The 19,716-nt window shown below is 48.8% G+C and overlaps 7 protein-coding genes across 7 annotated transcripts; 4 read left to right on the top strand and 3 right to left on the bottom strand.

The window, feature by feature from the left end:
- Nucleotides 1–1,287: 1,287 nt before the first annotated feature.
- Nucleotides 1,288–4,320, top strand: DFJ58DRAFT_742526 (glycoside hydrolase family 79 protein). Its single transcript, XM_041387205.1, has 15 exons — nucleotides 1,288–1,400; nucleotides 1,460–1,773; nucleotides 1,823–1,835; nucleotides 1,887–1,953; nucleotides 1,994–2,053; nucleotides 2,103–2,190; nucleotides 2,240–2,328; nucleotides 2,384–2,431; nucleotides 2,481–2,671; nucleotides 2,723–3,038; nucleotides 3,094–3,103; nucleotides 3,157–3,198; nucleotides 3,255–3,492; nucleotides 3,544–3,598; nucleotides 3,652–4,320. Exons 2-15 carry the CDS (start codon nucleotides 1,473–1,475, stop codon nucleotides 4,048–4,050), a joined length of 1,917 nt encoding a protein of 638 aa, XP_041248658.1. The 5' UTR covers nucleotides 1,288–1,400; nucleotides 1,460–1,472; the 3' UTR covers nucleotides 4,051–4,320.
- A 1,655-nt stretch (nucleotides 4,321–5,975) lies between these two features.
- On the bottom strand, nucleotides 5,976–7,202 carry DFJ58DRAFT_64956 (uncharacterized protein). The gene is made up of 5 exons (XM_041381533.1): nucleotides 6,745–7,202; nucleotides 6,659–6,682; nucleotides 6,343–6,606; nucleotides 6,270–6,274; nucleotides 5,976–6,214 (listed from the first exon to the last, which is right to left on the bottom strand). The coding sequence occupies exons 1-5, from the start codon at nucleotides 6,834–6,836 to the stop codon at nucleotides 6,015–6,017; spliced, it is 585 nt and encodes a 194-aa protein (XP_041248657.1). The 5' UTR covers nucleotides 6,837–7,202; the 3' UTR covers nucleotides 5,976–6,014.
- Nucleotides 7,134–7,595, top strand: DFJ58DRAFT_837746 (uncharacterized protein; the record flags this gene model as incomplete). The annotated part of the gene is made up of 3 exons (XM_041392399.1): nucleotides 7,134–7,174; nucleotides 7,234–7,257; nucleotides 7,331–7,595. 3 exons carry the CDS (start codon nucleotides 7,134–7,136, stop codon nucleotides 7,593–7,595), a joined length of 330 nt encoding a protein of 109 aa, XP_041248656.1.
- Nucleotides 7,596–8,115: 520 nt separating this feature from the next.
- On the top strand, nucleotides 8,116–8,466 carry DFJ58DRAFT_723312 (uncharacterized protein; the record flags this gene model as incomplete). Its single annotated transcript, XM_041384985.1, has 1 exon — nucleotides 8,116–8,466. One exon carries the CDS (start codon nucleotides 8,116–8,118, stop codon nucleotides 8,464–8,466), a length of 351 nt encoding a protein of 116 aa, XP_041248655.1.
- Nucleotides 8,467–9,046: 580 nt separating this feature from the next.
- On the bottom strand, nucleotides 9,047–9,379 carry DFJ58DRAFT_624255 (uncharacterized protein; the record flags this gene model as incomplete). Its single annotated transcript, XM_041381084.1, is given in 3 exon segments — nucleotides 9,047–9,183; nucleotides 9,198–9,223; nucleotides 9,258–9,379. Coding segments are annotated over 3 exon segments (285 nt in total), but the record flags the coding sequence as incomplete, so codon positions are not given.
- A 5,343-nt stretch (nucleotides 9,380–14,722) lies between these two features.
- Nucleotides 14,723–15,514, bottom strand: DFJ58DRAFT_837745 (uncharacterized protein; the record flags this gene model as incomplete). The annotated part of the gene is made up of 6 exons (XM_041392398.1): nucleotides 14,723–14,751; nucleotides 14,898–14,976; nucleotides 15,029–15,160; nucleotides 15,187–15,258; nucleotides 15,322–15,390; nucleotides 15,440–15,514. 6 exons carry the CDS (start codon nucleotides 15,512–15,514, stop codon nucleotides 14,723–14,725), a joined length of 456 nt encoding a protein of 151 aa, XP_041248653.1.
- Nucleotides 15,515–16,390: 876 nt separating this feature from the next.
- On the top strand, nucleotides 16,391–17,790 carry DFJ58DRAFT_837744 (uncharacterized protein; the record flags this gene model as incomplete). The annotated part of the gene is made up of 7 exons (XM_041392397.1): nucleotides 16,391–16,413; nucleotides 16,496–16,510; nucleotides 16,657–16,787; nucleotides 16,839–16,911; nucleotides 16,960–17,088; nucleotides 17,437–17,460; nucleotides 17,526–17,790. The coding sequence occupies 7 exons, from the start codon at nucleotides 16,391–16,393 to the stop codon at nucleotides 17,788–17,790; spliced, it is 660 nt and encodes a 219-aa protein (XP_041248652.1).
- Between the last annotated feature and the right edge of the window lie 1,926 nt (nucleotides 17,791–19,716).

The following is a 19,716-nucleotide window of genomic DNA, read 5'->3' as shown; positions in this document are numbered from 1 at the left end:
AAAATCCATTCTCCCAGTGACTTCGAGCGCCAACCGCCAACCGCTGAGCCCCTCACCCCTACCCCACTCCACCACTTTCAGATGCATCTTTTCAGGGCTCCCCAAGGGGTACTCACCCCCCGCATACCCCACGATCAACAATGTCATCCAATGCGGGGGACCCTTTTTCCCGCACTTTTCTTGAATTACGTGTGCCTGGGAGGGTCAAGGATACGACGGTTAGCAGCGTGAGCGTGGTCACCGCCTCGCACACGCCTCCGCGGAGAAGGTCTTCGACGCTCACTCTAGGAAGCTTATCCAGGCTAATGAAAGACATAGAAAGGGGAGACGCCATTCGTCCATCGACTACTATCAATGGCTCACGTACAGGGGCACCACCACCACCATCATCATCAAGAGACACCCATACCCGATACGCACATTCAGGATCCAACCTCCGTTCAGCCCTGACATAGAACCTTCATCGTCCACAAGACGCGGAAAGAAAAAGGTTGGTATACAACAACGGGTTGCCAGGATTGCATATTACCAGCGTTTCCTGGTGTTCTTCTGCCAGGGACATGGAGCAAGTCAAATCTGAAGTTTGCTGGCAATGCAAATGTCGTCTGTTTGAAGAGGTATCTCAGGTGGGCAGGTTCTGCACAGAACACTAGTATTCAGCACATAAAAGCAGGCTATCCTCCTACCGTCCCCTTCAACTTGATCTTTGGGATCCCATATTACACCTCACAAACAAGGCGTCTCTCCTTCATACTTGCCGTGTTACTGCTTTCACCTTGACAGTGTCTATGCCTGTCGTTGATGAAATGTGCGGCAACTGCGAAGGCACACCTGCCTGCTGCCTGTAGATTTCAAATCTCAAGCAGTAGAATACGACCCTACTACACATGTGAGCAGGAGTCATTTTCATCCAACCCCATGACTCACCGGCGTAGTAGACAACAATCATGTCTGTGTGTTAAACGAGTCTTGGCATTTCTACGAGCCTTGAACTAATGGCGTCCACCAATAGCAGCTACTAAATTCATCTCTTCGTTGAAGGGTGCGTCTAAAACGGCCGGCCTGACAGTGAGGGCATGCCTTATCAGGGCATTCGCGACTTCAGAAATCGGAAGGGACACTGAGGTCCCATAGGTTAGAAAGTACTGTCCTACATAAGTGTCATCTTCAATGGAAAGATGTCTGAGACTGCCAGTGGGTGCATAAAACATTCGCTTCCGCATTGTTTCCGGCATCCGCCGTGATTTATATTGGCGCTAATAGTAATTATTCTCGCTTGTTTTGACCTTTATGTAAAGGCTCCGAAAATGCTATAAGCTGTAGTGACATTTTTCGGGAGCACCTTGGTCTTTAACGTTCAACTCTTTCCAACGGGGTGGAATCGCCATTTAGAGGAACTGGTACTCCTTCACACTTACTAAATGATCTACGGGTAGCTGATAAATTTTTATGGCTTCAGACATTTCGTTGAAATGCATCTTCTCCTCGTCCATTCGTTAATATTTTCCTTCGGCCTTGCTAGGGCAGCTATTACTGCCTATGGCCCACACGTTCAGTCACCACTTGGGACCACGACGGCTGCCTCTGCCTCATACACGGGTGCTGCTTCATACGATCAAACAATATTAACTGCACCCGCCCCACCTAATCCTCCCCCACCCACTCAGTTCGGTGTAGAGCTGCAGACTGGGGGTAATCTCTCGGGACTTTCAATTCAACAAGAAGGTTCATTTTTTGGCTTCAGTATAGAGTTTAGTGTTACGACGCAAGTCCGTGAGTGCTTCCTTCACTTGCATTTGTATCCGTTAAACATATCTTGTAGTCGGGCTGAACAGGTAACAAATTCGGTTACTAATATGGACTCTAATATTTATCCCGATCGGCAGTTCTTTCCTGCAAGTGCCGTTTCTCAACCTTATGGCCAACCTGCGAGAACGCGGGGGCAGCATTAAGGTTCGTGTCGGTGGTAATACTCAAGAAACCGCTACCCTAGTGGCCAGTACCCCCGGACGGTGCTGCTCTCGAGAAGGACTACGGGGGGTCATCTAACCCTGTTTGTGTATTTTATTTATTCAATTATTCCGAGACTGAACACCTCCAAGACAGCAACGCCGCCCCTTGTCTTCACAAACGAGATCATCAAAATGATGGCCGAGATATCTGCACTCACTGATGTCTATTGGTACATGGGTATGCGATGCGTGATAATACTCTTGTTGTCACTGACCTTCTTGCACAGGTGTGCCGTTCAATGACACTCAGAATTGGCGTTTGCAGATCGCTGAAGTTGGAGAGGCGATGCTTGGAAGTTATCTGATTGGTCTACAGGTTTGGAAACCTGACGTATAATACGCCGGTCTCTGATTACTTGTTTTTGCTTTAGGCTGGCAATGAGCCTGATCTTTATTCACGACACGGTCACCGACCGAATGTAGGGTTTTCTGGCCGCATTCTGCATCACATTGTTGAACCTCTTGCAGTCTTATAGCCCTCAGGATTACCACGACGAATTCGGTCTTCTTATCGACGCAATGAAAGCAGACTCTAATATTCCCAACAAAAATCTGCTCATTGGCCCCAATCTGGCTGGTGTGTGGAGCCTACCGGATATCTGGCAAACCGGGTTCGCCACAGACTTCAACCAAAACCTTGCTGCATTGGGTGTTGAAAGGTGAACGATAGATTGTTTATTATTATCGTCGTCCGGCTCACAACTCTAAAGGTACCCCACTGATAATTGTTACGCTCAGTTTGGCATAGGAACTGAGCGCACTGGTCAAGAGATGTTCCCGTCCTTCTTGACACACCAAGCCGGAATTGACATTGTTAACGAGTTCCCCGGTGCTGCCGCATATGCGCAATCCGTTGGAAAGCCCTTCATAATGTCAGAAACCAATACGGCGTCTTGCGGAGGTTTCCCCGGGTTAAGCGACAGCTTCGGGGCTGCCCTGTGGGGAATTGACTATGCTCTCCAGCTAGCATACAGCAATTTCTCAACTGTTCTTTTCCATGTTGGTGGGCAGAGCGTATATTATAATGTACGTTCAACTCGAGTCCTATCGGCATCCAACCTCTGACCATTGTCCTCTACAGCCCTTTACACGTTCGTATTAATTGTCTTACCTGGATGAAGATTGTTCTAACTTTGTCTCTTAGCGCCTGTGAGAAACCAGTCGACATTCCATCAGTGGACCATCGGTATGAGCTACCTTGCATCAGTTCTCTATTGCATGCCAATGATGCTCCCATCGCAGGTCCGATCTATTACTCGGCTCTAGTAGTCGCAGAAGCGCTGGGCTCCTCCAATGTCGCGCAGGTCCTGGATCTGCAGGCAAATGGTGGAAATGACTATACTCCGGGTTACGCAATTTACGAAAATGGCCAGCCAGTCCGTGTCGCGCTGACGAACTTTATCACGGATCCGTCTGGAAATAGCAACTACACTGCGAGTATTTCGATCGGGGGAACAGTGCCTGCTCAAGTGCAAGTCAAGTGAGTGATCCCGTATTGCCATGGATTTATTGTCTTTTAACGCTCACTCAGGTACCTGTTGGCTGACTCCGTCTCTCAAACATACAACTTTACGTGGGCTGGACAGGTGTGCACAACATCAAGTTTCCGCATTGACCACCTAGACTGATTATTTCCCAGACCTTTGGCGGTCCATTCACATCAGATGGACGACTTGTTGGCACACTCGACATACAGACAATTCCCTGTGACCAGGTCAATAACGTGTGTCAAGTCGAAGTACCTGCTCCTGGTTTCGCCCTCGTATTCCTCACCGATAATGCGCTGGCCGAGTCCGACCAGAGCTCAACAATGACCTTCTCAACCTCCACATACACGAATCTCCATGGACCAACCATGACCATTGACCCCTCTGTTCTGGCTACCTCGAATGGTGAGAAAGGATTAGCCGACGCCCTAGCGGGTACGAGCCAAGGTCGACAGATGAGCAACGCTCTGGGACTTGCGCAAGCGTTGCCTAGCTTGGTCGCTGTCATAGCTGGTGCTCTCATGGTCGGGCGTCTGGCCCTCGTGCGATGAATGTTTTTGTATTTTTCATTCGGGGTTCAATGGGCCGGGAGCTTTTCTTCGTCCATTTACTTGCACTTGCATCGGACTTGATTTACATGAACATAAATACCGGAATCGATCATTGTCACTGCTGTGTGTAGCATAACATTCTTTCTTTGTCGTATTCTTTGGATCACTTGGAACTCGTTGGGCCTGCGTGCATCATACCTTAAACTAATCCTACTTACGGTCTTTTTGTCCGTCACTTACTGCAATCCCAGATCTGTTATGGTGGCGCTCAAGTAACTTGACGCTGGCGTGATCCTTCTATTATCGCGGGCACTTTTTTCATGTTTTCTGGCGAGCCATTGATCATCAGGGTTAAACGATAAGCGTTAATTGTTATATGTTAGCCTTTCAACAAGCAGAGCAGTATCACCCTCCGTCTTGCAATGATTACATATAACTATCTTAAGCTGCTTTCTCGGTACTCGCCGCGAGGCTGACAAGGTCATTCACCTCACTGTTATGATTTCAACACATACTGGCGTTCACTTCTTCTCCTCAAATATATGCATCGTATATCAATCAATTCACTCACTCATTATACAGACGCCTCATAGCAACTAAGGATGTCAGCTCTGTTATTCAGGGATTTCATCCCTTCCTGTCTCAGCGAAGCGGGGTCTTGTCAGCAACACCCTAAGTCTGCTGTTGGGGCTCAGATAAAGATCCGAGGAGGAGAATAGGATAATATTGTTATTACAGAACTGCGATGGTAAGATAGACAAGGTCGAAAACAAGGAACGAGACTCTCGGTGGCGCGCGTCATAACCAAATTGAAGGCCCGCTAGCCCTTGAGCTACGCCTTTTCATCACAGGTCTTGATCAAGTCACCAGGTGGCACCAACTCATGCACAATGGTGGGCATCGACCAATCTACGCAGCTTCGACAAGGTCTTTGCGACGGAGATCTTGTAGAATGTGAGCGAGGAGCCAATCGCAGTATTGCCAGGAATGACCACCATCCTAATAGGCTCTACGCCGCTCGTCTGCAGGTGTGTGTCATTGAATCGTACCAGCGTACATCTTCACTCCCGGAAAATCAACATTGGCCCGGGTTACTTGCGCTCACTTATGGTGATCAAATCTCAATCTCGTCTAGCCTCGTCACCTCAGCCTGAGTCTGAGCGAAACGAAATGCGATTGCGGTCAGGATAATCGGTATCGAACGATTACTTGCAGCGTGAAGTTCATGAACAGCCGTCTCTTGGACTGGGCTCAGCCAGGCTTGGGTTGAAACCGAATATTCAACAGGTGGCGTTCACAGGCAGGAGTCTAATGGCGTTTTTCTGCGTACCTGTGGGGGTCGAGACTCAGAAGCGTGATTCTACCTAAACCAACTGCGGATGCATGGGTGGTTGTGTGTATATTTCCCCTCCTTCCCCATGATCATGGGGAACTTACTACCTATGAGTCCTGACAGATCCGTTTGAGAAGTAGAGGTAGCTTCCAAGATCCCAGAGTAGTGACCGTTGCTTGCGATTCCAAATGATGCATGCACTGACAAAGAACCCGGGCGTTCGTTCAGAAGTTCGCCCCAACCAGGTCTTGGGACAATCAGTGGCGAATATGTGGCACAAAACGTTCTTCTGGGGCGATCCATGCCCTGCTACTAGTGAGTCACTACAAAATAAAAACCTTCGAGTTTTATTTACTCCAGGCTCATCTGTTCTTCAGATACTAATCATGACCTTTAAGTGGGTGGCGAGACCGGAGGAGGTGAATAATATTGAAACATTTCGATCACAAAAGAGTACTGATTTGTGCACCTATCAAGACATTTCTGTCCGAATATTCAATGCTAGGGAATAATTCATTGGGAGACAGCTAACTTACCACTTCCCGTAGGATAACCACTTCATTGAGTTGTGGTGTCGTCTTCTTTATATTCACCTACTGGAGTAACCTCATCCGATTCAGGCTGACTGTCATTATTGCCCACTGTCATATTCTCGCCTCTGGCGTCCTTCTTTATTGACACCCTTCCTACGTAGGCAACTCGGATGAAACTGGCGCCATTGATGAGGAAAATGACACCAATGACAGGCTGGTACCCTCCCGAACTGGGGTACTTTCGGTGGGTAGAAGCAATCACGCAAGCCGTTAAAAGTGTAATGTACGCCCATAATGGCTGGAATCACAAGAACGTCAGCAGCCACTCTTTTGGTTTGGCATGAACAACTCACCAAAACTGTAAGTCGCACACGGAACTGGTCAGTCTGACAAGCGTTAAAGTAACCAATACAGGACGATGCGTACCATGTTCTCCCCGCCCTGCCTAGCTTTCCATTGCTTGGATTCAAGAAATTCCACGAGTGTGCTATCGCTTTCGAACACCACTCGGAAATACTGCTTCCAGCCTGCTTCGGTGTCACCAGTCGAAGACAGCACCAATAGCATCCGACAAGAAACGCGCATGTGAGAAAGACGGTCCTCACTCCGAGCGTATAGACAGCAACATAGCGGGCATATGGTCCCAGTACTGGAATGGTTGAGCCAAGATAGGTGAAAATGACTGCAATGCTGGCTCGCAATTTCTAGATCATCGTAGTCAAGAAGAAATTAACAATTTCACCAGATACTATTGATGATATTAGAACTGTCAAGGAGTAGTGGTCAGTTTCGCACCACAAATTTCCTTTCTATGATCTGATTGCTTACAGGACAAAGATACCAGCGCCGATGGATGTTAACACTTTCTTGACAGTCAGCTTCTCAGTCAACGGTGGAGGAGGCTCGGGTGAGTTTGACATAATACTGTTCGATTGCACTTGTGAAGGTGAAAAATGGTGGTGAGATCAGGACTGAGTAATACACTTATAACCCACACAGGAGATACAGCCGCCAGGCGTTGGATAGCTTCCGCTGATGCTGACGTGAATGCTATTCTGGTCATCAACGCTACGGATCTCACGATGTCACATGTTCGTGTACAACTCAGAATTCGTGAACAAGATACTGTTCCGGTGATTCCAGTGACAGGCAGTGCCTCGTCTCGTCTGATATAAACAAAAGTCTGTATCTTCACCTTGCTACACTTCACGCCCAAGATGCAAGTCGTAAATCCAATTGCCGCCACCATACTTCACCTGTATGTCCACTATATTCAATGGGCTAACTCTAAGGCGGGCTAAATTTTGATGTTTGTAGCCTCCGCACCGCAGCAATGCTTTGGTGGGTATCTTCCATCATGGAGAACTGCAAATATTTCTTGCGTATAGCTTCTGACTCTGCAAACTTGATGTAGCATGGGGATTATTTTCCTGCACCTCGCTCATAGCGAGCCAAAGATTGAGTACTATGCATTCTATGCTGGAGCACACGCAATTGTGATGGGCACTTTTAGGGTGCTTACCTTAAGAAGCATTTATCGCAATGCGCTTACGAAGAGGAATGAGGCAACGGAACCCCAGTCGAGCGCAGAAACTGCGCGCGAAACTACTGGGACGGAGGGCATTTTGGAAGATGCGAAGCCTCGAGGAGTTTCCGAGAATGCTGATTTGTTGGTGTGATTGATACACTGAACCTGTGCGGGTACCAAGCAGGTACTCCAATGCAAGACTCTATTTTCCTAGAAGATATCCTGCCACTTGTCGCTCCGAAGTTCTTTTGCATTGCACAATCAAAAGGAAGGCGTCCTAGACAACTTCTGAGATAATTTCCTTTTTCAACTTTCAGACGATCTCCCCTAGAATTTAGCTAGATGTCCACAGGCATCACCCTAGGAGACCACCGTCTTCTCTGGACTAGTTGTCAAAATGCGTTCAATATGACTTCGTACCTTCCACGGGTGAACCATATCACAAAGTCCTAGAACTCTACTGCTTGCACGTTTGCCTCCGAGTTTGGGCGATGGGAGTAGTACATCAACGAATGTCTGTCCTACCAGAATGAACTCTCGTCTAACAAAAGATGTTTAATTTCATAATCCTTGTGTCGTACTGAACATGATATTACCAGGAACTTCATTTGGCCCTCGAGGCTCAACATGCTCACGCGTTAGAGAGTACAAGGCGGGAGACGCCAAAACCCATGGCTCCTCCCTCTCCTACACCAATACCTCAACTCCGCTCTATATCCCTAACCTCTTCCTCCTCTTCTCTATCCACCACGTCTACCCGCACTGCCGTCCCAGCACCCCCCCGTCCAAAACTTGCTCGCCAACAATCCGCGTCATCCACATCAGCAATTTCAGACTCCACCATAACCAGATCCCCTCGCCGCCGTTACAACCAAAGCATGCCCCGAAGAAGTTCAAGTGCCAGTGGTGTTCACATCTTCCGCATTTCGCCAGTTGACCACAGTGTCGCGACTGCACAACTCCCAACCTCCCCAGCACTCTTCCGATCTTATTTCAACCACTATTCACCGCAAACAGAATAGCCACTCTAACAGGTTTGTTCGTCCTAATTCCTCGTGTCTTTTATCCTCCGGAGACAGTGGTGCTTGGAGACACCTGCGAACTTGGTACGGAGGAGATTATCGGAAGCCCGTGGCGATTCGATTGCGAGACGGTGATGGAATGAGTTGGTGAGAGCGGTTTTGCATACTGTTAGGATGGGCGGTGGGGAACTTGTATGACTTATGGTGCGCTTGCTTAGTACCAGTCTTCCTAGCCAGAGCAATCAGAAGGATATTGGTGTGTCAGGCTATAGGCCATGTAATTATACATAGTGATCTTTCAAGTGGTTCGAACTTTATTACCGGCTGGCGTTCTGTGCAGTCGTGGAAGGGCTAAAAGTCTGAATGTGCACATTCGGAGCAGACATCTTATCGAGCTAGTGAATGTATGAGGCAACGAATACACGTTTAGAGAGGTCAATTTGAACAAAACCCTTGCACTGATCCGAAATAAATCAGTGGCATCGACGCAAAGTGCGAAGACAATACTGAATTGTGCTGCAGCATGTCATAGACTATGAAGCTGGAGCACTGAGCTGCAATGTTTCTCGTGCAGCTTCCCTCTGGCGGCAGCCTGCAGCGTCCACATCCACTTCAAATCGCGCTCAATCTTTTCTTTCCTCGAGCGTTGCCTTCGCTTGTTTAAATGACTCCAATCTTCCCCGACACCTACGTCCCCTGCCATGAGCCGAGGCAATCCTAGTCATTCCAACTTCCAGAGAGTAGAAGCGGGCAAGGGCTTAGGTGGAGGAGGTGGCGTCGTCATTGTCTACAACCAGGTGTTTTGGGGTGCAACGAGTAATCCAGCCTGTGCCTTCCGCGCAACTTTGGTCACCGTCTGAAGTCGGTGGTTAATTTCCGCTTGCGAGAGTGTTCGTTTGGTGCAAAACTTTTCGAATTTACTAGGTCCGGGAGTACCACTCTTTTCAAATACCTGCGCTATGAGACTGAGTGCGTCAACCGAGACCTATGTCAATGTCAACTTACTGTAGAGATCGATGGGATGCTCTGCATGGGGTGGTCGAGTAGAAGGTTGCCTTGTTATTCTACGCACGATAGTTGGATGCTCTTTCTTTGGCACATTGTGCTCTGGCGACTCATCTGAGGCAAGTTAAATCGCTGTCTGTTTCAAAGCCAAATTGTAAATGTCCTTGGTCGAGAATGGCGTTGTTGATGAAACAACTATATTGCGCACGAACTCACGCACTGAAGGCGAGCAATGGCATGGCCGCAGATTTTTTTCAAAATGAGGGAATGTCGGCTTTGATTTGGCTTTGATACAACTTTGATATGCAAGGAGTCAGTAATCTGCTTACTAAGACGCTGAGACATCGAACACTCAGTGGCTCATGTGGAAATATTAGTTCACTAAAAAGTCGAAAACAAAAGACGACGAAAGGGCTCGAAAACGCTACAGTGAATGTACCTAGTAACTAGAGTATTACATATTAACTACTGCACCTCTGGAGTACATCATTCAGTCGGCTCAGGCTCAGGTGCTAGGTATAGAAATTGACAAGGAATCAACGGATCAAACGGTACACCCGATGTTGTGGAAATAAAATCATCGTTACGTGGAGCTAGAAGGATTGATGTCAGCAACGGCGAGGATAGATGGTAAAGACTAAGAACTCACGCATGCCGGCAACACGACCAGTGTGTCCCATGTGCCATGCGACTCAAATCAAGCTCAGCACCTCCTCTTGGGATCACCATTGCAGTGTCAGGACTATAAAATGGATATCGGGAAGCAGGAGGTACCCAGAAAAGGAGCCGATGATTGGGTCCCATGATCCATCCATCAGCCTGCAGCAAGAAAGGAGTTGAATGAGAATTATGATGAGAGGTGGGTTTGAGCAAGTCAGCGGGGTTGGGCAGGGCGTGTTCCAGGCTGGACGAGAAGGAAATGAAGTGATCATTACAAGTGTTGGTTGGCATGGTACAGCGTTCTTGAGTGGGAGGTGCGGAGCTTTGATGTAGCGGGAAATGGGGAGGAATCTGGTTCTCTAGGTATGGGGGATGGCTGCACTTTCCCTGCATTCCACAGCCGCACGGTGTTATCAAAGAACCAGACGCGATGCGAGTACCATCCGGTGAGAACGAGACTGACAAAACCGAATCAGTGTGCCCCTTCAAGGGCTCGCCCAATGGCTGTCCCGTCCCTGCATCCCACAGCCGCACAGTCTTATCCCAAGAACCAGACGCGATGCGAGTACCATCCGGTGAGAACGAGACTGACCGAAACCTACTAGTGTGCCCCTTCAAGGGCTCACCCAATGGCTGTCCCGTCCCTGCATCCCACAGCCGCACAGTGCCATCCCAAGAACCAGACGCGATGCGAGTACCATCCGGTGAGAACGAGACTGAGTGAACCAAACTAGTGTGCCCCTTCAACGGCTCACCCAATGGCCGTCCTGTCCCTGCATCCCACAGCCGCACAGTCTTATCCCCCGAACCAGACGCGATGCGAGTACCATCCGGTGAGAACGAGACTGATTGAACCGAACTAGCGTGCCCCTTCAAGGCTCACCCAATGGCTGTCTCGTCCCTGCATCCCACAGTCGCACAGTCTTATCCAAAGAACCAGACGCGATGCGAGTACCATCCGGTGAGAACGAGACTGAGTAAACCGAACTAGCGTGCCCCTTCAACGGGCTCACCCAATGGCTGTCCCGTCCCTGCATCCCACAGATGCACAGTGTTATCCTCGAACCAGACGCGATGCGAGTACCATCCGGTGAGAACGAGACTGACCAAACCAAACTAGTGTGCCCCTTCAAGGGCTCACCCAATGGCCGTCCCGTCCCTGCATCCCACAGCCGCACAGTCTTATCCCAAGAACCAGACGCGATGCGAGTACCATCCAGGTGAGAACGAGACTGATTGAAACCGAACTAGCGTGCCCCTTCAACGGGCTCACCCCAATGGCCGTCCCGTCCCTGCATCCCACCGCGCACAGTCTTATCCTCCGAACCAGACGCGATGCGAAGTACCATCCGGTGAGAACGAGACTGATTGAAATATAACCAGTGTGCCCCCTTCAAAGGCTCACCCAATGGCTGTCTCGTCCCTGCATCCCACAGTCGCACAGTCCTATCCAAAGAACCAGGACCGCGATGCGAGAGTGGAGTACCATCCGGTGAGAACGAGACTGACGAACCAAACTAGGGTGCCCCTTCAATGGCCTCACCCGATGGCTGTCCTGTCCCTGCATCCCACAGCCGCACAGTGTATCCAAAGAGCCAGACGCGATGCGAGTACCATCCGGTGAGAACGAGACTGACCCAAACCAAACTAGTGTGCCCTTCCAAGGGCTCACCCAATGGCTTCCGTCCTGCATCCCACAGCCGCACAGTGCTATCCTGCGAGCCAGACGCGATGCGAGTACCATCCGGTGAGAACGAGACTGATGAAACCGAACTAGTGTGCCCCTTCAAGGGCTCACCCAATGGCTGTCCCGTCCCTGCATCCCACAGCTGCACAGTGTTATCCTGCGAACCAGACGCGATGCGAGTACCATCCGGTGAGAACGAGACTGATTGAACCGAACTAGCGTGCCCCTTCAAGGGCTCACCCAATGGCTGTCCCGTCCCTGCATCCCACAGCCGCACAGTCTTATCATGCGAACCAGACGCGATGCGAGTACCATCCGGTGAGAACGAGACTGATTGAACCGAACTAGCGTGCCCCTTCAAAGGCTCACCCAATGGCTGTCCTGTCCATGCATCCCATAGCCGTACAGTGTTATCCTCCGAACCAGACGCGATGCGAGTACCATCCGGTGAGAACGCAACTGATCGAACGAAACCAGTGTGCCCACTGATTATGGTCTGAACAACCGCCCAGTTCAAATCACGGCCTGATGCTAGACAAAGATTATTCGGAAACCTTGCCGTAAATTTGGTAGCCATGACGGAGTTGACGGGCGAGAATGGAAGCGCTGACAAATACAGATGCGGCGTGCTGTGCAAGATCATGCCGCCAAACACTTGGATGAATCTTTGTACATCCATCGTGGTGGTCCACAAATCTTCGTACCCAGAATGGCCCTGTATTTATTTATGAGCTGTTCAGCCGACACTGCCTCACAGGCATGTGCTCACCTTCAGCCACTTGGCAACGAGTGGAAGCACAATAATTGCACCCCTGATTGCATTGAGAAGTCCGAGTGCTTCGATCCAGAAGAGCAGTCGCTCGTCGTCGAAGAATGATCTCATTGCCTTGGCGAGCTCATCGTCGAAGTCCGTTGTTTGAACATGCGTAGCCCAAAATCGACAGGAATAAGAAAGATGTGGGGGAATGGATGTTTTGATTCGTTGAGGCAGTCCGGTATCTTCGCGATTAGGGAGGTATGATGACTTTAAATCACATATATTGAAGCGAAGGCCATGTTCCATCACTCGAAGTGACGCCAACGCTAAGTCGTGGTGTTGCGCCTTCGTCACCTCGACGAAGAAGTCTCCGCTGGATGGTTCGTCTGTGAGGAACTCTTGGAAGGATGCGTGAAGGGGTTTGACGGGGACATGCGAGTCCGTTGTGCCGCTAAGGAGGGATCCCATATGCTGTATAATGTCCACACTGTAATGCTTGTTGTGATTTGGAAAATAGTCCCGCATGGCGGTGAGAGAATCAAATGGGAGGGGTTCAGCCGTGCTGAGTATTTGTCCCATAACGGAACGAAACCCTACTAGTGCTTTCTGGTACTCTGAGTCATTGTCATACTGATCTCGTGGCCAGATATCTGCCAAAATGAGCCGATACATTTTGTACAACTCGTTTGTCAATTTCCCAGGATCGCGGTTCATGACATTTCCAAAGCGAGACCTTGGGTCTATGCCGGGAGGGCACCCTTTAATGTATTCGCATGCAAGACGTGCCCACTCGAAAACTCCATCGGCTTTCGTAGCGAGCTTTCCAAACTCTTGGTCACCAAAATGCGGCAGCCCTTCTAGTTTGTCACATACAAAAGTGCAGATGTCGCGCTCCGCCACTGCTGTTGGAATCTCATCCATGGATAACTGTAGAATATGTTGAGCACCGTGAAATGCACCTTCGATGTCGTGAAGTGGACGAGAGGTAACGAGAATCCGAAAGTTGGATGGGAGTTCTGTGATTTGGGGAAGACCTTTGCTCTGAAGTTTGCCGGCAAGTATGCGGAGAAGGTCCCGCCGCGTCTCTACCCCCGCCGCTCTCGTCCAGCGCCTCGATCACGATCAAGACAGGTCCCACACTTGACCTAGAGGATTTCTTCAGTGGTTCCATGAGAAGCTTCTCCCACTGCTGGTAAATATCCTTCGAGTTCTTGAGTGAGGTGGAATCTTTGACCGCATTCGCCAATGCTCGTCTCATCTCCGGATCATGATCAGCTAGGTCACGAGCGATGGTGGAGAAAACTGTTTCATGGCGTTTCTCGGTCTTGTCGAAGCAGAAACACGAACCGAGCGCCCCCATGTCGCTGAACCACTTGGCAATCGTGTGAGCGATGGCTGATTTGCCCGTGCCTGCAGGGCCAGATAGCCACAGCACACGCTTAGCAGCATCCTCACTGCCGTTGATCCAATCCGTAATCTGGGAAAGAATCTCCGTGCGCGTCCCTGGTAGGCACTGTTTCATGGTATTTAGTCCTGCGCCCTTTGCATAAGCGATATCACCGAGATCCAGGGTATCGCCTGAAACGGTGTGAATGAATGTAAAGACAGAAGCGTGTCAGAATCCTTACTCGTTCGTTGGACGAAGACGACCACGTCCCGATCAGTTTGGTCCCGGAATTGTTGCATAAGGTCGTCCAAAGTGTCGCTGTATTGTTTGATGATGTTGTCGGTTTCTGAGAGAATATTTTTGCCAACTCTCTTCCCTGCGATAATAGTATAAGATTCACACTCGAAGTACGATAGCTTGGTGACTCACAAAAGCTCTTTGTCTCCGAGTAGTCCCTGATGAAACGGGCACACTCAAGAGTCTGCTGAATGATCTTTCCAACGATACCGCGCATCGATTCAATTTTGACAAGGCTGTCATCTTGAGTCATAAAGTGGTAAACTTCAGCTAATTTCTTGAGAAGAGTACAGATCGATTTGTCGCGCTCTGCTTGTGCGATTATAATCTACATGGAATCATGACTTCTGAGTGAGACTGGACTCCGGGGGAAACCGGACGTACTTTAGATGCAGCAGACAGCACACCCAGCGCCATCTTTGCGTACGGGTGTACCTATGCAACTTGATTAGCTCCCTCCAAATCAATAAGAATATCCCGTACATCCGCGATCTTCTCAAGGACAGCATCAACAATCTTTAGGGGTTGAATATACGTTGTCTCAAAATCATCCACGGCAGCGAGACCGGCTGGGGCCTTGTTGGCGGCGGATGCCATAGAAGTCGCATGTCCTCTGAGCGGTCTCATGCTTTCCGTACCGCGAGAGGCACCCTGAAGTTCAGCATCAACTAATTTGGGATTGGCTCCTTCCCCCTCGCCAGGAGGAGTAGGCTGAACCTGTGGGACCGCCGAAATTAGAGAAGAAAGTCAAAGTATTTAACGAAAATACCTGTAAAACAGGCTCTCCGGACAGCCCTTGGTTCATAGAGTCGCCGGGAATCTCAGACATGGTGGGATGCTTGTTGTCGTCGGAAGGATTAAGATGCAGCGTGTCCTGGGCGCCTCTAAGAAAACCGAAGGACTAGGACAGCAAGTTCAAGCACTTACCTCGACTTTCTGACTCGATGAAGCCCCTTCGGTTTCAACGTTTTGGACCGCAGTGGTGCGGTTGCTTGTTCGCTTGAAGCGTTTTCTGCACAATCTTAGCCGTATTCAGGACAGTCAGCATTCACGTCCACGCACAGGAAGTTTTTTGGTTAACGCATTCTTCAATTTTCGCAAGAACTGACGGATTCCCCTACGAGGTTGGTTCTAGATGAAAAATGGATAAGGGCAGCGATGGATTTCAGAGACGACATACCGAGCTTTCGGCAGCATTTGCCCGGCTGGATCTGGAGGCTCCTGGAGGAGAATCTAGCCTATGGTCTTCACTCATCACGAGTGGTTGTAGGTCAGTGTGAGCGAAACGGTAGGGAACAATGAGAAGAGTGTAAGAAGGGAATGGGTGTCTTATACTTTCGCAGAACCTGGGCCGCATGTTAAAAGCATGGCCAACACGTTGACTTCAATTGCTACTAGAGCCACGAAATTCCCGTCAGTTCATAGCGGCAGGTTATTGTGCGTGCATCACAGTGCAATGAAGAGGACGAGAGCTCGGTCTCCGGAATAGAATTATGCAGGCTGCAGCCCCTTCATGTTAGGTCTGGCGTTATCAAAGTTCAAGTTGGCTAGTATGGCAAGCCTGCATGCTTATGTGTTCCGACTGTACTTCAAGCACACAACGAGACCAGTGCATAGGGATGAAATAGTGATGGTGCTGGTGCGGTTCCACTGCAAGCAATGAAATCATGAGCTCATAGTTCTGTCGACCGAGTGATGTAAATTAGTAATGATTCAAACATGACGCGTGGGAAGGAACGTGGAAGACGGACTGATCATGCACGCGCGTCATCCTCTGCAATTAGGATTATCGTCGTCCCCCCGTCTTCCTTGCAATAACGAATATTCAATATTCAATGCTAGGCAATAATTCATTGGGAGACAGCTAACTTACCACTTCCCGTAGGATAACCACTTCATTGAGTTGTGGTGTCGTCGTTTTTATATTCACCTGCTGGAGTAACCCCATCCGATTCAGGCTGACTGTCATTATTGCCCACTGTTATATTCTCGCCTCTGGCGCCCTTCTTGATTGGCACCCTTCCTACGCAGGCAATTCGAATGAAACAGGCGCCACTGATGTAGAAAACGACACCCATCACAGGCTGGTACCTGCCGAACTGGGGTACTCTTTCGATGGGCGGAAGCAATAATGCAAGCCGTTAAAAGTGTAAAGTACGCCCATGATGGCTGGAATCACAAGAACGTCAGCAGCCACTATTTTGGTTTAGCATGAGCAATTCACCATAACTGTTAGTCGCACACGGAACTGGTCAGTCCGACAAGCGTTAAAGTAACCAATACAGGACGATGCGTACCATGTTCTCCCCGCCCTGCCTAGCTTTCCATTGCTTGGATTCAAGAAATTCCACGAGTGTGCTATCGCTTTCGAACACCACTCGGAAATACTGCTTCCAGCCTGCTTCGGTGTCACCAGTCGAAGACAGCACCAATAGCATCCGACAAGAAACGCGCATGTGAGAAAGACGGTCCTCACTCCGAGCGTATAGACAGCAACATAGCGGGCATATGGTCCCAGTACTGGAATGGTTGAGCCAAGATAGGTGAAAATGACCGCAATGCTAGCTCGCAATTTCTAGATCATCGTAGTCAAGAAGAAATTAACAATTCACCAGATACTATTGATGATATTAGAACTGTCAAGGAGTGGTGGTCAGTTTCGCACCACAAATTTCCTTTCTATGATCTGATTGCTTACAGGACAAAGATACCAGCGCCGAAGGATGTTAACACTTTCTTGACAGTCAGCTTCTCAGTCAACGGTGGAGGGGGCTCGGTCAAGTTTGACATGATACTGTTCGATTGGACTGGTGAAGGTGAAAAATGGTGGTGAGATCGTCACTGAGGAATACACTTATAACCCACACAGGAGATACAGCCGCCAGGCGTTGGATAGCTTCCGCTGATGCTGACGTGAATGCCATTCTGGTCGTCAACGCTCACGATGTCAATTGTTCGTGTACAATGCAGAATTCGTGAACAAGATGCTGTTCCAACTTCCGGTGATCCCAGTGCCTCGTCTCGTCTGATACAACACAAAAGTCTGTATCTTCACCTTGCTACACTTCACGCCCAAGATGCAAGTCGTAAATCCAATTGCCGCCACCATACTTCACCTGTATGTCCACTATATTCGATGGGCTAACTCTAAGGCGAGCTAAATGTTGATGCATGTAGCCTCCGCACCGCAGCAATGCTTTGGTGGGTGTCTTCCATGGAGAACTGCAAATATTTATTACGTGTAGCTTCTGACTTTGCAATTGTAGCATGGGTATCATTTTCCTGTACCTCGCTCATAGCGAGCCCAAGATTAAGTACTATGCATTCTATGCTGGAGCACACGCAATCGTGATAGGCACTTTTAGGCTGCTCGCCTCAAGAAGCATTTATCGCAATGCTCTCGCGAAGAAGAACGAGGCAATGAAACCCCAGTCGAGCGCGGAAACTGCTCATGAAACTACTGGGACGGAGGGCATTTTGGAAGATGCGAAGCCTCGAGGAGTTTCCGAGAATGCTGACTTGTTGGTCTGATTGATATACTGAACCTGTGCGGGTACCAAGCAGGTACTCCACGTGTTGTAATGCAAGACTCTATTTTCCTAGAAGATATCCCGCCACTTGTTGCTCTGAAGTCCTTTTGCATTGCATAATCAATATCGTCCTTCAATATACTGGTGGGGCTGAACTTCGAATCCAGGTTGCAGCCAGAGAAGTTAGAACCCATATACGTGATTAATAGGAATTCCGATCGTCCAATGCCACACATGTACAGTACACCGGCTGAGATGAATGCAATGAACAAAGCTTAGAATACTAGACAAAGGCCGAGCTTCGCCGGTAGTAACCTTGTCCCACAAGTACTAATGTCATGCACTATCATTTGGAGAATGCATCAAAGGTATACCAATTGTACATGCATCAGCAGTATCCTTTGGAAAGCAGCGAGACGTCGCAACATTCAAGAAAAGCTGCGGAAATTTATTTCAATAGACAGGTTCTGACAAATGATTGAGATGAATAATAAAGCACAACTTAAAGAGTTGGATTTGACAGTAGTCGGAAGATGCTTGAGCACCGCGACATTCCTTGCCTTTGAGAGGTTTGTCTGATGAAGGGCCACCGCCGAGTTTACATCATTTTAGTGAACCGGAAAGCTTAGGCAATGCATGTTTAACAGTGGTCATAACACAATCAACTCGCAAAGGTTGGTTTTATTTGGTCAGATGAGATTGTGAGCGCATTAATAAATTGAGAGTGATGAACGAGGATGACTTACAGTGAATAAACAGTGAACAAGCTTGGTGGAATCAAGACCCACAGCGTATGGATGGTGTTTAAGTTCTTGGCATCAGGTTCTCGTCGAGTCATTTTCTGCCCGTACTAGTAGTTATGGATGATAACCAGGAAACTTTTCGGGGAAAAGCTCAAGCCATCGCGGGGCATGAAGTGAATTCCTTTTCATGGACGGATTACCACATCAAAAAGAGCTTTCGGCGCAATGACAGGGCCCAGTTAAGATGGACCTCTGGGGATCTATACGTCACAAAAATGTTGTCAGGAGGTTTCGGACCCACTCCAAGGGAAACAGATTTTGACTCTATTGTGGTAACCACTTAGCTAAGACCAACTAGATGGATCTCTGAGGAAACAATCCATGAGTCAATGCCAAGGTGTGTTCCCATAGAAAAAGACCCACCATTCGGCAGGTTTCGAATCTGCGCAGTCCAAGAGAAAGTGAACAGATCTTGATGCTGTTGTGGAAACTACCTGGTTATAAGACCAACCTCCAAGGAAACATAAGTGAATCTTCAAGGCGTGTTCCGAAGAACCTTGTCACATCGGCAGGTTTCGAACCTGCACTGACACAGTCCTAGACAGATTTAGATTCTGTTGTGTTAACCACTTTGGAGACTGGAGTTGGACAGAATAGTATCCGGGCCAGAATGGCAACTCGGTTCACTGACTCCCTCAGCTCGTGACTGTCGCACATTTCTTGATACATGATTGTGACCTATTGTTGGAGTAGAATCGTTTGCTCGACATTTCATACGGCTGCTCACTGTATGCGTGGTCCACACGATGCTGAACGTACAACGCTTGTGCCTAACTCACTGTTTACGACGACAAAGGGATTTCAACACCTAAATATTGCTGTTTGGCAGCTACTGAGCCTAGGTGTGCAGGTGGTAGGGAGCACCCTTGCCATTGAAAGGTATTTCACCAACCAAGGTATCGTAATAAGCGTGACCCTTTTGTTTGTCCAGCTCCACAAGTAAACGAAAGTAGTAAAGGAACAAAATGAAATCCAGTCTATCGATACGAAAGTCGTAGCAGCTGATACTCGGGAGAGGTACAACAAACAAACAGCCGTCCCTGAGCGTCCCGCGCGTTTTATGTAATAGACCTCGAGCGATAAAGCCTTGTCGTACTAGGTGAGCAAGTATTAAAATAACACTC

This window comes from Suillus subalutaceus (genome assembly GCF_016647625.1).
Source record: "Suillus subalutaceus strain FC151 chromosome Unknown DFJ58scaffold_12, whole genome shotgun sequence".
NCBI lineage: Eukaryota > Fungi > Basidiomycota > Agaricomycetes > Boletales > Suillaceae > Suillus > Suillus subalutaceus.
This window is presented reverse-complemented; position numbering and strand designations above follow the sequence as displayed.

Bases quoted from the DNA above. Each gene is read 5' to 3' on its own strand.
- DFJ58DRAFT_742526 (XM_041387205.1), top strand. From the start codon at position 1,473: ATGCATCTTCTCCTCGTCCATTCGTTAATATTTTCCTTCGGCCTTGCT. The intron at 2,191-2,239 runs GTATGCGATGCG...CTTCTTGCACAG, and splicing joins TGATGTCTATTGGTACATGG to GTGTGCCGTTCAATGACACT. The intron at 2,672-2,722 runs GTGAACGATAGA...ACAACTCTAAAG, and splicing joins GCTGCATTGGGTGTTGAAAG to GTACCCCACTGATAATTGTT.
- DFJ58DRAFT_64956 (XM_041381533.1), bottom strand. From the start codon at position 6,836: ATGTCAAACTCACCCGAGCCTCCTCCACCGTTGACTGAGAAGCTGACT. The intron at 6,683-6,744 runs GTAAGCAATCAG...ACTCCTTGACAG, and splicing joins GGCGCTGGTATCTTTGTCCT to TTCTAATATCATCAATAGTA. The intron at 6,607-6,658 runs GTGAAATTGTTA...ATTGCGAGCCAG, and splicing joins AATATCATCAATAGTATCTG to CATTGCAGTCATTTTCACCT.